This window comes from Mesoplodon densirostris, chromosome 9 (assembly GCF_025265405.1).
Source record: "Mesoplodon densirostris isolate mMesDen1 chromosome 9, mMesDen1 primary haplotype, whole genome shotgun sequence".
Taxonomy (NCBI): Eukaryota; Metazoa; Chordata; class Mammalia; order Artiodactyla; family Ziphiidae; genus Mesoplodon; species Mesoplodon densirostris.
This window is the reverse complement of record NC_082669.1, coordinates 92,644,865-92,664,495: the sequence shown is the minus strand read 5'-3', so window position 1 is coordinate 92,664,495 and position 19,631 is coordinate 92,644,865. Positions and strand designations below refer to the sequence as shown.

General features: G+C 32.8%; 1 protein-coding gene across 2 annotated transcripts in view; it reads right to left on the bottom strand.

Annotated features, from left to right (window-relative positions):
• The window catches only part of MKLN1 (muskelin 1), a 185,681-nt gene that overhangs the window by 88,604 nt on the left and 77,446 nt on the right, over positions 1–19,631 (bottom strand). For both annotated transcript variants that reach the window (XM_060108841.1, XM_060108840.1), the window contains 2 exons: positions 16,044–16,153; positions 13,172–13,364 (listed from right to left, as the gene is read on the bottom strand). In XM_060108841.1, the coding sequence (XP_059964824.1) occupies positions 13,172–13,364; positions 16,044–16,153 (303 nt within the window). The remainder of the gene's footprint in view (positions 1–13,171; positions 13,365–16,043; positions 16,154–19,631) is intronic.

The following is a 19,631-nucleotide window of genomic DNA, read 5'->3' as shown; positions in this document are numbered from 1 at the left end:
CCATATTACTAAAGTGTCCCATACTAGTTAGTTACATGACTTTTGATAAGTCAAGCAAGTTCCTCATCTGCAAAACTGGTGTTTAAGAGTTGGATAGGGCCTGAGGTTCCTTCCACATTGTGGCATACTAGGGTCCCACCACTGTTAGAACCAATATATTCACTCGAACTGTGTGTGTCTGGCTGATCCCACCTATGTTCATCTTAGAAAAGTCTCCATCTCCTCTTTCCCCTTAAGCCTTCTGTGACTATTCTGAAAAAGAAATCACAATCCACTGGGGGAAATTCTTCTAAGAAATCACAGGAACAGTTATAATCTGACGGATGACCCCATTCCTGACCTTTAATGTCATTCTGAACACTGCAGGTAAAATTAAATTCTCTAATTGTTTCTTCAACTAATCCTTCTATCCCCACTCTTAACTAACCTGAAAAACTTACAAATACTCTACCCATCAAGAGCTTCACAGTTTCTCTTCTATCAAACACAACTGTCCTATGAAAATATTGTCAGGAATTTTCAAGTAAAAAAAGCAAACTCTCAAACATTATACCATTTTTGTAAAATCATTTTGTAAACATACACAAACAGATGAAAAGAAAAAGCACTGACATACATCAAAAAGTTAAAAGCGATTTTCTTTGGTTGGCAGGATTAGGATGATTGTGATTTTTGGTTTTGGTTTTAGCCTTTGTACTTTTTTGTTTTCCCAATTTTTTTGCACTGAACTCTATTATTACCGGAAGAAAGGTCACAAAACAACTAGATATGTGGAATTCTTTTCTAAATTTTGGAAAAACTTTGTAACATATTGTTATTACCAATATAAACCATTTTCACATACTTTGTTACCCCTGAAATGTCTCTTCTTCACAGGTCACTAGACACATTCACGTTTCTACAAGCAGTGCTTTGTACACTGACATTAGCTTGTTTTAACAAGGACAAAGAGAGCTAAATATGCACAAAGGATTTATGATCAAGCATGCAGAGGAAATTACTTCCAAAATTTAAACAATAAGTAATCCAAACTTAAAATATTAGAAATTATGATGATTTTACACTAGATACAATTAATCTTCTCTTGAATAATGATAGTTAATAGCATAACATCAGAGATGCTCAGTATATAATAAATGCTTAGAATGGAAAAAAGAGCAGGGGGTGGAGGGACTTTCCTAGCCACATGGTTGACATTTCCTTTGAGTCATCTTAATGTTACTAAGTTCCTTACATTACAACAAACTATACATAAAACTGCTACCTCCAATAAAGCATATTCCTAGTATATAATGGCACCCTGACAAGTCACACCAATCCTGTACAGTAGTCAAGCAAACATTTAAAAAAAATTGCTTGGCGAACTTTTTGCCTCCTTCTGTCTCAAGTAAATTCCTTTTCTCTTTACTAGTCTAAAGTTCACACAATTCTCTTTGATATCTCTTACTTTTCCTTGGAGACTATCAGAAAACCTGAAGAAAATTATTTCAATATAGCATTATCAAATCTGGAAGTAACTCTCTAAAAAGATCTTACCAAAGAAGAAAGAGTTGACTTTTATTGCATACTTACTGTGTGCAAGACATCACAAAGGTTAACTCATTTACTCCTTAAAATAAATCTATACAATGGTCATTATTAATTATTGCAAAGATTAGAAAATCAAGGTTCAGAGAAATTAATATCATGCCCAAAGACTCTAAACAAAAAGGTATAAAGCCCAATTCCAAAGTCTAAAATCTTTTCAACTCTTCATAGAATGCATGTAAATAAATATAAACACACACATATAACTAACACACAAATAATAGTTTTTAAATTACAATCTAAGACTACACACTGTAATAACAGACAGCAAAATTTACCTATTCAATAGCACTTCAATAGACAGCAAAATTTACCTATTAAAAAGGAAGACTGGGAAACATAACTCACCATACCAGATCATTCTACTGCAATATTAAACTGATTATAATAAAAGAGGGATAAAACTAAAACAGTTGAAATATATTATAGTTAATTATAATTTAAAGGAAAAAATGTAATCTCCCTCTTAAATAAAGACCTACTGGTAACTGTGGCTAAAGTTTACTTTTTATGTTTTGTTTCTTCTCTGGAACACTGGTTTGTCACTACTCTAGATCACTTTCTTACCTTAAGTATTCATTCATCTGGAAGTTGTTCCAGACAACAAATGGCTAGTTTGAGAAGCTAGCTGTTCTACCAAAAACCAAAATAAAAACAAACAAAAAAAACCCCCAAAACACCTCTTTTGGAGAAATCCTGGCTTACCATAAGACACAAAAGCTAGAAACATAAATTCCAGCCCTCTCACACCTCTCTACACTACTATTCAACTCTATTTAATTAACTTCTTGATACTTCCATTTTATAATATTAAACCATCTAATCACTCAAAATAAAAAATGACTTAAAAAACTATGTTGTGGGCTTCCCTGGTTGCGCAGTGATTGAGAGTCCGCCTGCCGATGCAGGGGACACGGGTTCGTGCCCTGGTCCGGGAGGATCCCACATGCCACAGAGTGGCTGGGCCCGTGAGCCATGGCCACTGAGCCTGCGCGTCTGGAGCCTGTGCTCCGCAACGGGAGAGGCCGCAACAGTGAGAGGCCTGCGTACCGCAAACAAACAAACAAAACAAAACAAAAAACTATGCTGTACTTTGCAGGGAAACATGATAAATTAAAGATTACCCTCATTTAATCTATTACAATACATATTATTGCCTCTTGCCAGGGAAACTGGGTTGTCAATAAATAGTCCAGATCAGATCTGGAGCAAGTTATATTTAGTAGCTATTTTCAATGAAATAACATGCTTATGCATCTTCTTTCACGCTCTAAAACAGAAAAGTAGTAATATAATGTTTATTAATATAATGTTTTCTTGGTGAACAGTCATTTCAAGTGCTAAAGAAATTTTATTTTTTAATAGAACAAATTAAATTTTTCAAAAACAAACAGTCATAAGCTTGAAATCCTTGAGGTGATCAATAAAAATGCTACAAACATTAAAGCAGGGTAAAGATTTTTTCAAAATACATTGCTTTCAGTTCCTTGTTTTAATGTTAAAGAACTCCCTTTCAAGACCTAAAAACAAATGAAAAGCTGACGCCTCTGCAGCCAAAATAATCTCCCCATGTTCCTTATATTTCTAATTCTTGAAAGGTCGCCTTTTGTTTGGTATGCTTACTTGCATATACTCTATATGATTCAGCAAAAAATCTGAGCTTTCTATTGAAACAATGACATTCGCATCTACAAAAATATGAAAACACCTCTTACACTGTTTTAAAAGTCTCAAAAGCAAAAAAGTAAGGCATTTAAATGTTTATGAACTATTTTTAAAAATTACTTCTGTATTTTAAGAACTCAGACAGTTGCTAATATTTCTATATGTCTACTTTTGACAAAAATCTAAAGCAGAAAATCAGAAGGGTCTGCCAAAAGTAAAACTATCCAAAAGAACTGAAAATATGACTTAGGAGAAATCACACTAAGACCTAGTTGCTAAGAATTTTCAAACTACTGAAAGGCTCCCGGTCCAATACCATCTCATTTTCCCCCTATGATTATGACTATAATAACTAAACATGTTTCATACAGTCCTAATTAGGCACAAGCTGTTCTTGTCTCTAATGGTGAAAGTACATGATTTTTTTAAAGAAAAAAATATATTCAAGCCTCATCCAAAATTAAAAAAAAAAAACAGCACAGAATACAGTACTGCTGCCTACATCGAAACTTTTATCAAACTGATTTTTCACCAACACAGAGATTTTTCTTTAAAGAAAAAACTAAAAATTCACTTACAGGTACAGCATAAAAAAGTTTTTATAGTTCAAGAATAATATTGGCTGGGTAAAAGAGATTTTTTTAAAAATTATGCATTTCAGCAGTTTGATTAAATTCTGAAAAGAGAAATACATGAATTATAACAATTTACATTACAACAATTAATACTGGGGAAACTGAACCAATAAATATTTACTTGGATGGTAAAGCATGGTGGTAAGATGAATAGATTCAAATTTTAGCTGTGCCACTTACCAGCTATGCTGTCTTAGGCAAACTACTTAATCACTGACATTTATTAAATTGAAATAACAATAATACTTACCTAGAAAGTAGGTACAAGAATTAAATTAATTCATATACAGTGTTTACTAGAGTAGATGGCATATTGGCCTTTGAATACATGAACAGTTATAATAATGAAGTAATATTTGGAACTATACTTGGCAAAAAACTAATAATTTTTTATGCACAAAATGAGAAATATGGTACAAAGGCAAATAGGAATTAAGAGAAAAAGGAGCAACTGAGGTGCAGGAATAATTTTTAAAAACTAGCTTGAAAGAGCTAGCCTTGAAGAATGAGTTGTAAGTGAATGGTGATAAAAAGGAAAAGTAATCAGGGAAGGGAATACAACATAAACAAAAGCACAAAGGCATGACCTAAATGGGAAGGAAATCCAAAAAAGAGGGGATATATGTATATGTATAGCTGATGCACTTTGCCATACAGCAGAAACTAAAACAACATTGTAAAGCAACTACACTCCAATTTAAAAAAAAAAGCACAAAGGCATGAATGAACAGGAATTAGGGAAAGAAGCCATCTTTCAGGAAGCAGTCTGGTGAAAAAAAAAGAGAGAGAGAGAGATTTTGCATTAGGAGTACTGCTGAGGAGAAACAGTGTCCCAAGAGAAAAGCAATACCATAAGGAAAAATCTTGCTGTTCTAGAATACAGTCTTAAGAACCTATTTAAACAGGAAAAACTCATTTCATTCAAAGATTAATAAAACTCAAAAACAACCAACTCAGAATTTATATAAAGATATAAAAAGGAAAAGAAAAAAATTTTTAAGTGGCAAAAGAATCTGATTCAACAGAAAAATGTAGTCATGTAACTGATGAAAATGGCCAAATACTTTTCCATGAATATAAAAGTTAAGTAAGAAACTCTCTTTATAAAACATGAGCACAAATTAGAGATATAAACAGAAAACAGAGATATAAATAGTTGGAAGAGATATGGTATGACAACAAAGATAAATAAAACATGAATGTCAGAGTTGAAGGAAAAGAGGAAGAAAAACAAAATGAATACATAACAGAAATGAAGACCAAAATAAGAAGGAAAGAAAACACTATTAACAATATAGTAATGGAAAAGAGAGAAAGAATTTAGAGAAGGTTGAAAAATTAAACATAAATGTGCAATTAAAATGAGAAAATAAAAGATATACATCTAACTAAAAGAAAACAAAAATACATAATAGTTAACAGTATCACCACACTGGAGTTGCCCTGTTTATAGAACTATAAAATAATCTAAAACAAAGATATGTTTAATATATTTAAATATTTAAACAGCCATAGGCAAAAAGAGAGATTGCATTCAAAAGAGCAATAGTTGAAACTGGCAACAATGGAAACTGGTTAACAGTGAAATGACATCCAAAATGTATTTGGAGAAGACAACTGTCAATCTAGAATTCTATACCCAGTGAAAATATCCTTCAAGAAAAGAGACAAATTTTCAAGCAAACAAAAACTGAGAGAATTAATCTGCATTAGAAGAAATTCTAAGGGATGTGCTTAAGGCAGAAGGAATATGATCTTAGGTATAAAATCAAAGATTCAAATAGTAGAGAAAAGCAAAAAAATTAGTAAATATTTGGGTAAAATGAATGGACACTGTATAAAACAAGAATAGTAATATCTTCTAGGGTCTTTGAATATGGTATCAAAATAAAGAACAACAATAGCATATGAGTTGGAAGGTAAGTAGATGGGAGTTCAAAGTCCACTAAGTCCTTGTACTGATAAATTTTATTAAGTATGTATATTTGTGGTTATTTATAGACTCACCATAAATAAAATACAGAGTGTTACTTCCAAATAAATAAAGAAAAAAATGAAAAGATTAAAAAGTTTAAAAAGGTAAGAGACAACAGCCAAAAACAAGAAATAAAGGACATGACAAAATATATTAAGTAAAATGGTAGGTTTGAACCCATATATCTACCAGTAATTCAATCATGTAAATGAAATAAATGTTTAAATCAAAAGAAGGCAGAGTTTTTAAAAAACAACTAAATTTACAAGAGATACTTCTTCGAAAAAAGGATACAGAAAGCTCGAAATTAAAAGATGGAAAAAGATATGTAAATACTTACCAAATGAAAGCAGATATATTAATGTAAGACAATTTATAACTTAAGGCAACAACATTAGTAGAGATAAAAAACACACTTAACAATAAAAGATTTCATTCAAAATAAAAGAATTTAAAATTTGTATGCATCTAGAAACATAGCTTCAAAATATACGAAGCAAAAACTGACAGAATTATAAGAAGAGACAATTCCATAATCACAGTAGGATTAACTGTAGGTTAACACATTTTTCTTAGTAATTGAGAGAATCAGACAGAAAACATTATTGGTAAAGTAGATTTATGCAACATGATTAGCAAACTGGACCAACTGGACATATATAGAACATTGCAGTAACAACTAAAGAACTGGATTTCTGTCCAAGTGTACCTAATATGTTTATAAAAATTGAACAAAGTGGGTCATATGGTAAGTCTTATCAAATTTCAAAGAATTGGAATAGTACAAAATATGTACTCTGACCACTATGCATTTATGCCAGAAATCAGTAACGAGCCAGAAAATCTTTATTTATTTGGAAATTAAAAACTATATTTCTATATAACTATGACTCACAAAAGAGCAATATCATTTCCTAATGAAATTACTGAACTGGACAAAAATGAAAACACTTCATAGCACAACTGAAAAAAAAGGAGAAGGAAATTTATATCCTTAAATGCATATATGGGGAAATAACAAAGTCTGAAAATTAATAGGCTAAGCATCAATCTCAATAAATTATAAAATGCATATGAATCTCAAAGAGACAATGAAGACAACATTAAAATCAGAGCATAAGCCAAGGACATAAAAGTTAACATAAAGAATCAACAAACCAGAAGTTGGTTCCCTCAAAAGATCACTGAACTGGACTTCCTTGGTGGCACAGTGGTTAAGAATCCGCCTGCCAATGCAGGGGACACGGGTTCGAGCCCTGGTCCGGGAAGATCCCACATGCCGCAGAGCAACTAAGCCCGTGCGCCACAACTACTGAGCCCACAAGCCACAACTACTGAAGCCCGCGTGCCTAGAGCCCGTGCTCCTCAACAAGAGAAGCCACTGCAGTGAGAAGCCCGCGCACCGCAACGAAGAGTAGCCCCCGCTCGCCGCAACTAGAGAAAGCCTGCGCGCAGCAACGAAGACCCAATGCAGCCCAAAATAAAATAAAGCAGAAACAAATTAAAAAAAAAAAAAAAAAAAAAAAAAAGATCACTGAACTTGCTAAGCTTATGGTGAAAGCAATAGATTGGGGGGACTTCCCTGGTGGAGCAGTAAGAATCCACCTGTCAATGCAGGGGACACGGGTTTGATCCCTGGTCCTGGAAGATCCCACATGCCATGGAGCAACTAAGCTCATGTGCCACAACTACTGAGCCCGCGCTCTAGAGCCCACAAGCCACAACTACTGAAGCCTGCGTGCCTAGAGCCCGTGCTCCGCAACAAGAGAAGCCACCACAATGAGAAGTCCGCGCACCGCAACAAAGAGTAGCCCCGCTCACTGCAATGAATACCCAACACAGCCGAGAATAAATAAATAAAAAAGAAAGTAATGGATTGGGGAGGGAGAAAGAATTCATAAATAACCAATATAAGGGATGAAAAAAAGACACATCTCAAGAAATTCTACAAACATTAAACAGATAATAAGGGGATATTAGGTACAGTTTCACATCCATAAGCTTGAAATTTTAGATGAAACTGAAACAAACTACTAGAAAAGTGTAATTTATTAAAGCTCAATCAACCAACCAAACAACTCTGAATAGTCCTACGAAGTTTAAAGAAACTGAATTGGCAAGCTAAAAATATTCCTGCAAGCAAATCTCAAGCACAGACAGCTCAATGGTAAATTCAACCAAGCATTTAAGAAAGAAATAATTCACATCTTACATTTATTCAGAAAATAGGAAGAAAAGGTTAACTCCTCAACACATTATGTGAAATTAGCCTAATAATGATACTAAACCTGAACAGGAAGATATGAGAAAGAAAAGCTACAAGGTCAACCTTACTAACAAAAATAGTTGGAAGAATTCTAACAAAACATTAGTCAATCTAAACCCAATATAAATTTAAAAAATACATAACAAAGTTAAGTATATATGAGGTTTAACATTAGAAAATCAATTACTATGATTTCATATATTAATAGGGTAGGAAAATCATATCACAAAAGTAGAGAAAAAGTGGCAAAATCCAATATCCATTTATGACACAAACTCTTAGGAATCTTGGAATCTGATATAGAATCTCCAAAAATCCCAGATCAAAAATATATTTAACAATGAAATGCAAAAAGCATTTCTTCTGGGATCATGAACTACACAGGGTTATCCACTATAATTATGCCATGGCAATCTTTTTCTAAAGATCCTGGCAGAGATTAAACACAAGGGGGAAAAAGTTATCAGGGTTGGAAAGAAAAATGTGTCATTATGCCTAAGTACAGCTGACCCTTGAACAAGACAGGTTTGAACCGCACATGTCCACCTATATATGGATGTTTTTTCCAATAAATATATTAGAAAAATTTTTGGAGATTTGCAACAGTTTGAAAGAACTTGCAGATGAACCACACAGCCTAGAAATGTCAAGAAAATTAAGAAAAGGTGAGGTAAGTCATGAATGCATAAAATATGTAGGTACTACTCTATCTATATTTATACAGGCATAAGGTGGGTTCTATTTAATATAAAATTAATAATGTGTTGGTTTTCCTACTGTTTTATAACTTTGTTTTCAAAGAATTACATTACTGTACAGCATGCCCCCCTCCCACCCTCTCTCAACTGGAGAAACTATCAGCCTATCATCAGAGGTAAATAGTTTTTAGAAAATATAACAATGTTTCCAATACTGTATTATAAATACGACTAATACTGTATGCCATAAAAATTTTACAATTCATTCATTAGCATAAGGACTAAGCTATTGTGAAGCAATTGTATCAATTACACTAGACTACCGTGAAGCAATCATATTGCTGCTGCTTCATTACCAATGCATGAATTGTTAGACCTGTAAACAAATATGAATTTCTTTTTCCACATTAACTTTCATCTTTGATGTCTAGTGTTAGTAATACATATAATACTTACAGTGTTTTGTATCATTAAGACAATATTGACACAGGTACTGACAATTTATCTTGTAAACAGATAATATAAACTTACGATATTAATAAACACAGTACACACTGTAAATGTTTTCTCTTCCATATGATTTTCTTAATAACATTTTCTTTAGCTTATTTTATTGTCAGAATACAGTATATATATGTAACATATAAAATATGTGTTAATTGACTGTTCATGTTATCGGTAAGGCTTCCAGTCAACAGTAGGCTACTGTAGTTAAATTCTGGGGGAATCAGTTACATGTGGATTTTCAACTGTGCAAGCGGTAGGACGGGGGAGGGAGAGCTGGCGCCCCTAACCCCCACGCTGTTTAAGGGTCAACTGTATTTTAAACTGAATGAAAATGAAAACAACATAGCAAAATTTGTGAGATACAACTAAAGCAGTGCTTAAGGGAAATTCTTAACACCATATGCTTACATTAGAAAAGAAGAATCTCTAATGGCTTCAGCTTTCGTATTAAGAAACTAGGAAAAGAAGAGCAAATTAAAACCAAAGTATGTGGAAAAAAGGAAATAATAAAGATACAGAAATCAATGAAATAGAGAGAAAAGATAAAACAAAGAAACCAAGAGCTGTTTTCTTAAAATAAAACTGATAGATCTCTAGCCAGACTACCAAGAAATGAAAGACAAAAATTACCAGTATCAAGAACATGAAATGACATAAAGGTCAATAATGGAATATAAACAACTTTATGCCAGTAAATTCATCAATTTAGATGAAATGGGCATATTCCTCAAAAGACACAAACTACCAATATTCCCTCAATAAGAAACAGAATATAAATAGCCTGATATCTATTAACAATACTAAATTTGTAGTTAAAAACCTTGCCACAAAGGTAACTCCAACAAGATTTGAGATCTCAAAAAAATTCTAAGGAGAGGGAAATAGGCCTACCATATAATTAACAACTATGGCATAAACCAAGGCATGGGAAGGAAGAGATACAGGGTGGGGTGGGGGTGGGCAGGAGTGTGGGGTGGAGTAGAGAAAAAAGAAAGGAGGAGGGGAAGAGGGAAGAAGGGAGGGAGGGAGAGAGATAAAGACCTCAAGTTTAAACTTTAGGACTACTTTAAACTTTAAACTTTATCTCCCCCTTGTCTCACAAAAGCAAACTTTTATTTCATTAACAAATAAGATAAACACTACAAAGGGAGGTTTTCTTTAAGTATTTTCTGTTCCTGGGTGATTACTTTTGGCTATCATCACTGGATTCTACCTTTTTTCCCTGGCATTGTCAAAGAGGAAGTAGCAATGATTGGTTCAGGCATCAACTCTAATGAAATTAAACGTAAATGTAGGGATGTTTCTAGGCAAATAGGAAGCCTATTAGAGAAATAAATACAGCCCAACACTTTCTTAAAATATAGACCATACTTGAAGAAGAGCATACTAATATACCAAGTACACTAAAAGTAGTTTTTGTTTCGTCCACTGTAAGAAATTTGAAAGATGCTTCTGATTCCCTAGACTTTCTTATTTACCAGGCAGGAACTTCTTACCCTTCTCTTTTATGTTTTTAACAGAGCAGAAGCCAAAAAACTTTGCAGTGTTTACTTCCTTATTTGTCCAACAAATCATCATCAGTGCAGTCAGCAGCAAATTGAACAACCCTGGAAGGAATGTTTATTAACTAAACACTGTTCCAAGCCAGTGAGGAGTATAAAAAGTATGACTTGGCTGTTAAGTCTCAAGAAGAGTTACTACCAATTTTCCTAAACTTGGTTTCTTCCTAGAGTCAGAAGGATAAGTTAAGTCTCTGCAGTAGCAGAGTTGTACATGATGTTAACAGCTTCTCGTAAATGAGTATATTGCTAAAGAGACAGTTTCAAAACCTGTTTTTAGCTAACTAATTACACAAAGTTGCTGGTGGTTCTGTTCTTTACTTTACCTTAACAAAATATTAAATGCCTTAAAGATTTAAAACAAAACAAAAAACCCATAAAATTACTTGTGCCTTCTTCATCCTATAGTTAAAAAATACAGAATTCATTCTCAGAAATGGCATACACACCCACCCCCCCGCCCCACACATATATACTTTCATTAGTGGCATTTTGATGGTTTGGTAAGAGATTATTATATATGTTCCATTTTGGTATACTCCAAAGTATATTCTATTTCAAACATAGTAATCATTTATTTGCAAGTATCATCATCAATTAAATAAACAGTAACAATATACAAGGCTGAGAGGCAGGTTTGTTATTATAACACAATGGAGCTGCAAGCAATTCATTTTGAGTTAACTTTAAATTTATAAACTCAAAGAAGGCAGTACTGGTTCTGTTTAGCTGTAAAATATTCAACCAATATCTGATAAATGAGTAACTACTAATAATGAATGATAGTGATAAGACTAAAATATATGAAAACAGAGCACTGAGAAAGTCTATTATTCTTTATTTCTTTCTATAAAAAGAATAGAATTTCTATACAACTTTGTATCATTCCACAAGTTTCATAATTCAGCATTAAGCTGTTTTCACTCACAATGCTTCTGACTCCAAATGTGTGGGTCTTCTCCTTACACCAACCATTTCTCCAATTCTCTGACTCCAACTTGGTATCCAACCGAGAATCAATTCAATTCTGACACTATCTACCTGGAGTCAGTGTCAGATCTCACAAGTTAAAGGGCTCAGTTCCACAAGACTATTCTCACTTCAGATGCCAATCGCAAATCCCAAGCCACTGGTACTTCTGACCTACCAGCTATAAATTGGGGGTTCCCACAACCCCCACTCAGGTTCGATAATGCTAGAGTAACCACAGATTTCAGGAAAGCACTTTACTTACTATCACTGGTTTATTATAAAGGATACAAGTCTGAAACAGCCAAATGGAAGAAAGATGTAGGGCAAGGTACAGGTGTGTGTGTGTGTGTGCGTGTGCATGTGCACGTGTGCACGTGCACGCATGTGTGTATAGCTTCCATGACCTCTTGGGGCAAGCTCTCTGAACCCCACTGTTTAGGGCTTTTTTAGAGGTTCTCAGCATACAAAAGACACTCATCACCCTGCAGATCCCAAGGGTTTTAGGAGCTGTGTGCCAGGAAAGAGAAAAGACCAAATATCTACTTTTTATTATACCACAGCACTTACTCTGTTCTTTGTTACTATGAAAGTGTAGATTTTTTAAAAGGATGCTACTCTATACAGCAACAACAGAGTTCCTTATTTTAAATAACAAAACATACCAGACCTTAAATATTCAATTGGTGTCATCCTCCAAAACAATTACTTTGGGAGATTATATTATGTTCCAATATTCACATTTCTTTCAGAGCCAGAATACAGGCTACCCAAGAAAATCAGCAATTATGTAGCATCCACATCACACAGACGATGTTTCCAATACAAATCTCCTCATTCATTATTAACTGTATACTAATAAAATTTTTTGACTTATCCAAGCACTCCTCACCCCCAAATTACACTACTAAAAAAATGACAATTTGCTATCAACAAAAATATGTAAAGGAATAGGTCACTGATACTGAAGGCAACATTAAAAGACTTTTTCTAAGTGGTTCAGTACTAATCAATGTTAGCATTTGTAAGTGCATGGTTTTCCAAGATGACAACTTAAATTTAGATATGTGAGTTCAAGTATGTTACTTTCTTATTTTTCAAGTCTCATTATTACATTATGGACCTGTCTTACATAAAATAAGTCCTTAATTCAAGGAGCTAACATCTTTACAGAGTAAAGAGATGGGCGGGGGGGAGAAAGAAAGAAACTAAGAACTGGCATAAACTTATATTCTTTTAAAACACCTGTTTCTTGTATATACTTAAAATCACCCTAATAACCAATCTAAGTTTACATGTTTATGACATACCATTTACAGCTTTTTCAATCAATTCTTCACAAGCATCAAAATCACCCTTCAGTACCAATTTATCGTGCAGATCTGTTAACATGGGATGTTCCAGGGCAATCTTGGTTTTCTTTTGCAGTGACTCAAAAGCCTCTGTATAGTTATGTTGTCTGAAGTGTTTTAGGCAAAGGCGAATAGCTTCCTGTTCACGGTACTACTGGAACACAAGAGAAGGTATGAAAAGAAGAGATTTGGTTAGTTATTACTGTAGGAAACAATAAGTGATAATTACTAACGTAAAGTGAGCATTTACTAAGCATTAACTAAGTATACTAAGCATAACTAAGCACTGTACTAACCCTATTCATTAGTATCATTATTATATCCACTATTAAATGGCAAAACTGAAGCTTAGTCAATTGTAATAACTCACCAAAGGTCACAAAGTATATAGCAGAAAGATATTAAGGAGATGAACGTATACAGAAATATCAGGCATATATTTCATGAAGATAAAAGATATTAAAAGATGAAACCAGGCCTAGTTCTAGAGCCTGAACTTTCAAGAAAAGAACCAGAAAAACTATTTATCAAAGCTTACTTAAGATGGTAAAAATGATAACTTCCAAGGCTTTTACTAATCAGATAACAATGTTGGTACTGAATGCACAGAAACCATTAAATAATATACATAAATGTTCATGCTCTTTGTTCTTGGTTCTTAGTAATAAGTTATTACTTGAATGACAAATATTATCAAATGTTCATGTATTTCAAATTCACAAACAGGTTTTATGATTCAAAATCATCAGAAAGAGACTATTTAAAGTTTTATAATTTTTTTTTTCTAAACCTGGGCTACCTCATCGATTAAACAGCTATAAAGTAAAAATCTCAATTAATTACAATCCCAAAAGAAATATTCAATTTACTAAATCTCCCCCCTAAAAGGATGAATGCCAAAAAAACAACCTCATATAAAGAATTTAAAAGAAAATTTAATTCAAGGATATGTTATGAGATTTCTACAATTTCTTAAATAAGAATGAATCAAATAAACTGATGACACAGAAGCAGTGCATAATAACCAAGCAAAATACAATTTACTTGTAAGCCTTACTCTTTAATAGGCAGGAAAATTTACAAGACTTGAAACACTAATCACTTTATAGTCTCTGATTTTTTTATTAATAAAAGGCGATCAAAACATTTTTCCTTAAACACTCTAGTTAACTAATATTTTCCCTCATCAAATAACAAAAGAATGATTCTATATCCAAACTAACTTCACATTAATAGTTTCTTATGCTTAGCCTCTAAATAAAGATTTATCCTAACTATCTGGAACCATATTAAACAATAATACCTTTTTATCATGTTGACTTTAGGAGTATGAATCACATCCACATTTTAAATTTTCTATCAGGCTGCATACAGATACATAGTAGGAGAGGATTTATGAAACGAAATTATAATGCTTTTAAAAAGGATTGAAATTCAAAGAGGGTGAAGACTTTAATTTCTAGAGGTTCACAATAAATAGAACTTGACAAATGAATGACTGAACAATTTTAAGTTTCCCAAATATAATCTGTCCACAGTGTTGGGGAAAAAAGGTGAAATTTGCAGCTTCCTACAATATCAAGAGATTTGTGAGTATATTAAAGAAAGCACATGTACACATCATAGACTAAAGAGAAAAAAAAGTTTTAAGTATCAGAAAAGCTTACTCATTATTTTTTTAAGAAGAACCAATAGAATTTAGAAGATTATAAGTATATACTAAGCACTATTATGTGTGTAACACTGTAAAGGTGATTTTTAATGTTTAAAAATATCATCTCTACCTTGAAAGAATTTACAATATTACAGGTAATCCAAGAATATATAAAAAACATATAGAAAATAAAAAAAGCCAGCATCTATTTTAAATTGAATATAACAGAATGCCAAAAATAAATCAGTCAAACAGAAAGTTCCTCAATTAAGCTGACCAGAAAAGGGCTGAAATTCTATACAAAAAAAATCTTAGGAAGAACGTATATTGTTTCCCAATCGCCTATGAGTTGACAATTGAGCCCTATGTGCAAATAAAGATATCAGGAAATAGTGACTAGACTAAAGCTTTATCATTCTCCTAACAAGAAATAGTCCTCCCCCAACAAAAACATAGCCAAAAGAGTCAAATAGATATATATCAGAAATACAGGTGAAGCATTAAAGGTGTTCAAAAAAATCAAAGACCTATTTCTTAATAATTTAAATTCACATTTTCAGGCTGCATTTATTGTATAAAATGACCTATGAATAAAATTATTATGTATCACCTTTATACTCCCTGTAAGATCATAATATTTATAGAAACTATCTCAAATTTTAGTTAAAAGGAAAAGTAAATATTCCTATTTTACTCAACACAAACACAATGGAGGAATATACAATAAAAGCAATCTGGAACCAAAACTACCCCACTAAAAACTATGTTTAAATGTTTCTATCAATATAGGTTAAAAACAAAATTCAGAGACAGATGGGTATAATAATGTAATAGCAGACTCTTAGTTCCAGACTGACTGAGTTGATATACTGCCCTGAGCACTTTACAACTGTGTGGCCTTAGGCAAAATACTTAACCTGTGTTCCACTTCATCACCTGTAAAACATGGATAATAACTGTACCTATCTCATAGAGTGGCAATGAGTAAATAAGTGATAAAGAAGCTTAGAACCTGGCAAAACGTAAATGCTTAATAAATGTTGATTAATCTTTATAACTATTATTACTATTCTCAATATTTTAAATTATTCTCAATTAAGATGAGAGAGTGACATAATTCTCTCTTTATTATAGGCACTTGAAGCATGAAATCAGGATTTTAAAATACAGTCCTACCTTACTATACCAGTTGAGACAGGGTTGTACTACATCGGGATCATCAATGCCACTAAGTTCAACATACCAGATGCTAAAGTTAAAGCTGGGTCCCCACGATAAGAGTGGAACTTTGAGGAGAAAAATAAGAAAGAAAAAGAAAAAAAATTAACATAGTTCAAATAAAACTTTAGCAAAGTAAAATCACTATTCAAACTTATTAGGATTCATTCAACAAATTTACTGAATACTTTCTATATCCCCAGCACTGGACTATTGGGCGCTGGGGCCACAGTAGCAAAAAGAAACATATGATCCATGCCATCATGAGGTTGCTTTAATGATAAAAACACTGAAGATAAATTCAAAGCGGTCATTTATCTGTCCCCCAAAAAACAGGACCAGGGTTAGATGATTTAGCAGGTAAATTTTAACAAACCCACAGGAAACAAATAATTACTATATAATTTAAACTGTATGACAGCACAGAAAGAGACTGAAAGTTCAATTACTTATCAAAGTGGCATAACCTGGAAAACAAAACCAGAAGAGAAAGGATTTAAGGACAATCTCAGCTATGAGTATATATTCAAAATTTTAAATAATAATAAATTTTTTAAAAGGCTGCAAAAAAATTCTACCAGATTTTCACTGTGACTAAATAGAGTTCATTATAGGAATGGAAGGTTGGTTCAACAGGAGCAACATTAACGTAATTCACTTTGTTAACAAAGTAAAAGAGAAACACATTTGATTACTTCAACAGATGCTAAGAGCAAACTAATAAAATTTACTTAAAAAAACCCTCAATATATAAGGAATAGAAGGCAAAAGAAAACTTTGTTACCTAGATTTTTTTTTAAGTATCAAAAACCTCAAAAAACCCCAAAAACCAAAAACAAAACTAATGGAGAAACATTAAGTATTCGCACTCAAGTCAGCAACAAGACAAAGAGGCCCAATATCTGTACTACTCAACGCTATGTGGGAGATCCTAGCTAATGCAATCAGGAAAAAAAATTGCAAATTAAGAAAAAATATTATCACTTGAAGATGGTACAGCTTATCTACCTAAAAGATTCAAGAGATTTAACTGAAAAACTTTTAAAGTTTGTATGCAAGGTAAACATGAAAATCAACTTTCCCTGTATCTAAACCCAACTAGAAAATGTAATGAAATAAGTCCCCTTTGTAATAGCAAAAAAAGCTGAAAATATCTTAGAATAAAGTTTAAAATATGCAAGAAAATAAAATTTTAAAACATAAAAATTTTACTTAATATGTTCCTAGATGGGAAAACTCAGTTGTAAACATATTAATTCCCCTCAAATTAATTATAAATTTAATGTAGTCTCATAATCCTAATGGTATAATATCCAATTTTTTTCTTGACATGTAACCAGACAAGCTGATCTGAAAAAAATCAGTAACACAAAATACCTAAAATAATACAAATAATAAGAAAATAAACATACTAAAAGATACAGTAATTGTAAGTTTGATATTAGCAAAGGAAAACGAAGTAAAATCACTGGAGCAGAAGAGTGTATCCAAAAATCTCTCAAGGATCCAGAGGAATTTAACATAGGATGAAGGTAACATTTCATATCAGTAATGACAGGACAGAGTAGAGGTTTTTAACCTGTGATCCATGGGCTCCTGGGGATCCCCACAACCCTTTTAGGAGGTCCCATGTGGTCAAAACTATTTTTCATAATAAGACTAGGGCTTTATAGCCTTTTTTTTTTTTTTTAAACTGTACTGACATTTGCACTCATGGTGCAAAGGCAATGCTGAATAAAACTGTTGGCATCTTGGTAGTGCCACAAAAAGTAGCATGAAAGTGTCCCAGTATTTCTTAATACAGTATGAATTGAACTGTATTCCTTACCATCACACACATGCAGTTAAAAAACAAAAAGACAATTCATTTAAGAATGTTTCTGATGATGTGTGAGAATAAATTTTAATAAATTCCTATCATTAAGTACACATCACTTTAATATTCTGTGTGATACAATGGAAAGTACACATAAAGGACTTTTGCTGCATACCAAAGCATGAAGGCTGTCTCAAGAAAAAGAACCTGTGTAAGCTGAGTTGTGAGCTGAAATAGCCACTGAAATAGCCCTTAAAAGAAAAACTGACAATCTATGATTATTTAGATTTGGGTATTTGACAGATGTTTACCTGTCATTTCAAGGATAACAAATGACAGTTTTGTTGCCAAGGATAAAATTCAAACTTTTTAGGAAAAATGAGAATTCTGGAAAATTAGTATTCACCATTGTGAACTTAGCTACTACCCAGTACTTTTCTGGTGAGACTGGTGGTGATAATAACGTTGTGACTTTTAAAAATATATTATATAATGAAATGTTCCAACATTTGAAAGATGTGCATAACTTAGGGAATCATATTTTCTAAATGACCAATGAATGATTTTACAAAACCATGCATGGATGAAAGCCTGATTCAAAGTACAAGACAGGCCAATGGATTTTAATATAACATTGACATGGTTCAGGCTGAGTAATGCAACTACCTTTAAGAAACTAACACTTGCCAATTTTTGATTAAGTATCAAAACAGAATATCCACAATATCTGATATCAGGTCTACTTATTTCCAAGTCCACCGCTCTTTTCTAGCATATCAGACTCAGTGAAGAGATAAGATGTACTAAGTCATATGCTTTTCTATTCTGTCCTCTAAAGAAAACAGTGTGAGTCAAGACAGAAGCAACAGGAACCAGTCATTAGGATATATGCAGGACTCCTGGGATGTTTAATATGGCCTTCAAACAACACAAATTTCAAAAAGGTTTATACCAACGAATACTGAATTATCATCACTGTTTTGGTGTTCATTTCTTCATGTAGCAGTACCATTTAAAAAGTGTACTACTATATCACTGCAATAACCATTAAGTAATATAAAAGTCAGAATAAAACAGGATTTGAAACCCAAGGCCCCAAGAACACAGTCTATTAACTGTGACCAGAGACATATAACATTAGTTAGTGAGCTGAAATCCATTCTCAAGTTCCAGGTCCAAGTTCAATAAAATTAGGAGGAAAAAAAATCTTCCTACTATATCAGTAAAACGTTCATTTATTAAATCCTTTGAAGCAATTGTGGGAGGGAGGTTAAGTAGGCACTCATCTCACAAGATCATATATTAGATGAATGAAGAGTATAGTTAATTTTTAACAGACTGAAGGCATATATACAGAATGAGCAGAATGATATACACCCATTTCAAATTTTACCAATGATTTTTGATGGCATTAACAACACTAATACTGCATATTAGACATACTCCATATTATATATCAGAAACCTAAATGTGAAATGGAGCTCCAAGCACACCTTCACTCCCTAATGAAAGATGCCTTTGCTCTCACCTCAAAAAAAAAAAGATTAGAAACTCCTAATACACATACCAAGGCTAAGAGTCTGTATCCTAAGAATTCAACCATCAGTTTTTCCAACGGGATACTCAGACAAGGACATGATCAGGATCAGTGCCTCTCGCACGTTTTCCATAAAATGGCATGCATAGAAAATGATAAGATATTTAGTACACAAGCATACTAGGCTGCAGGA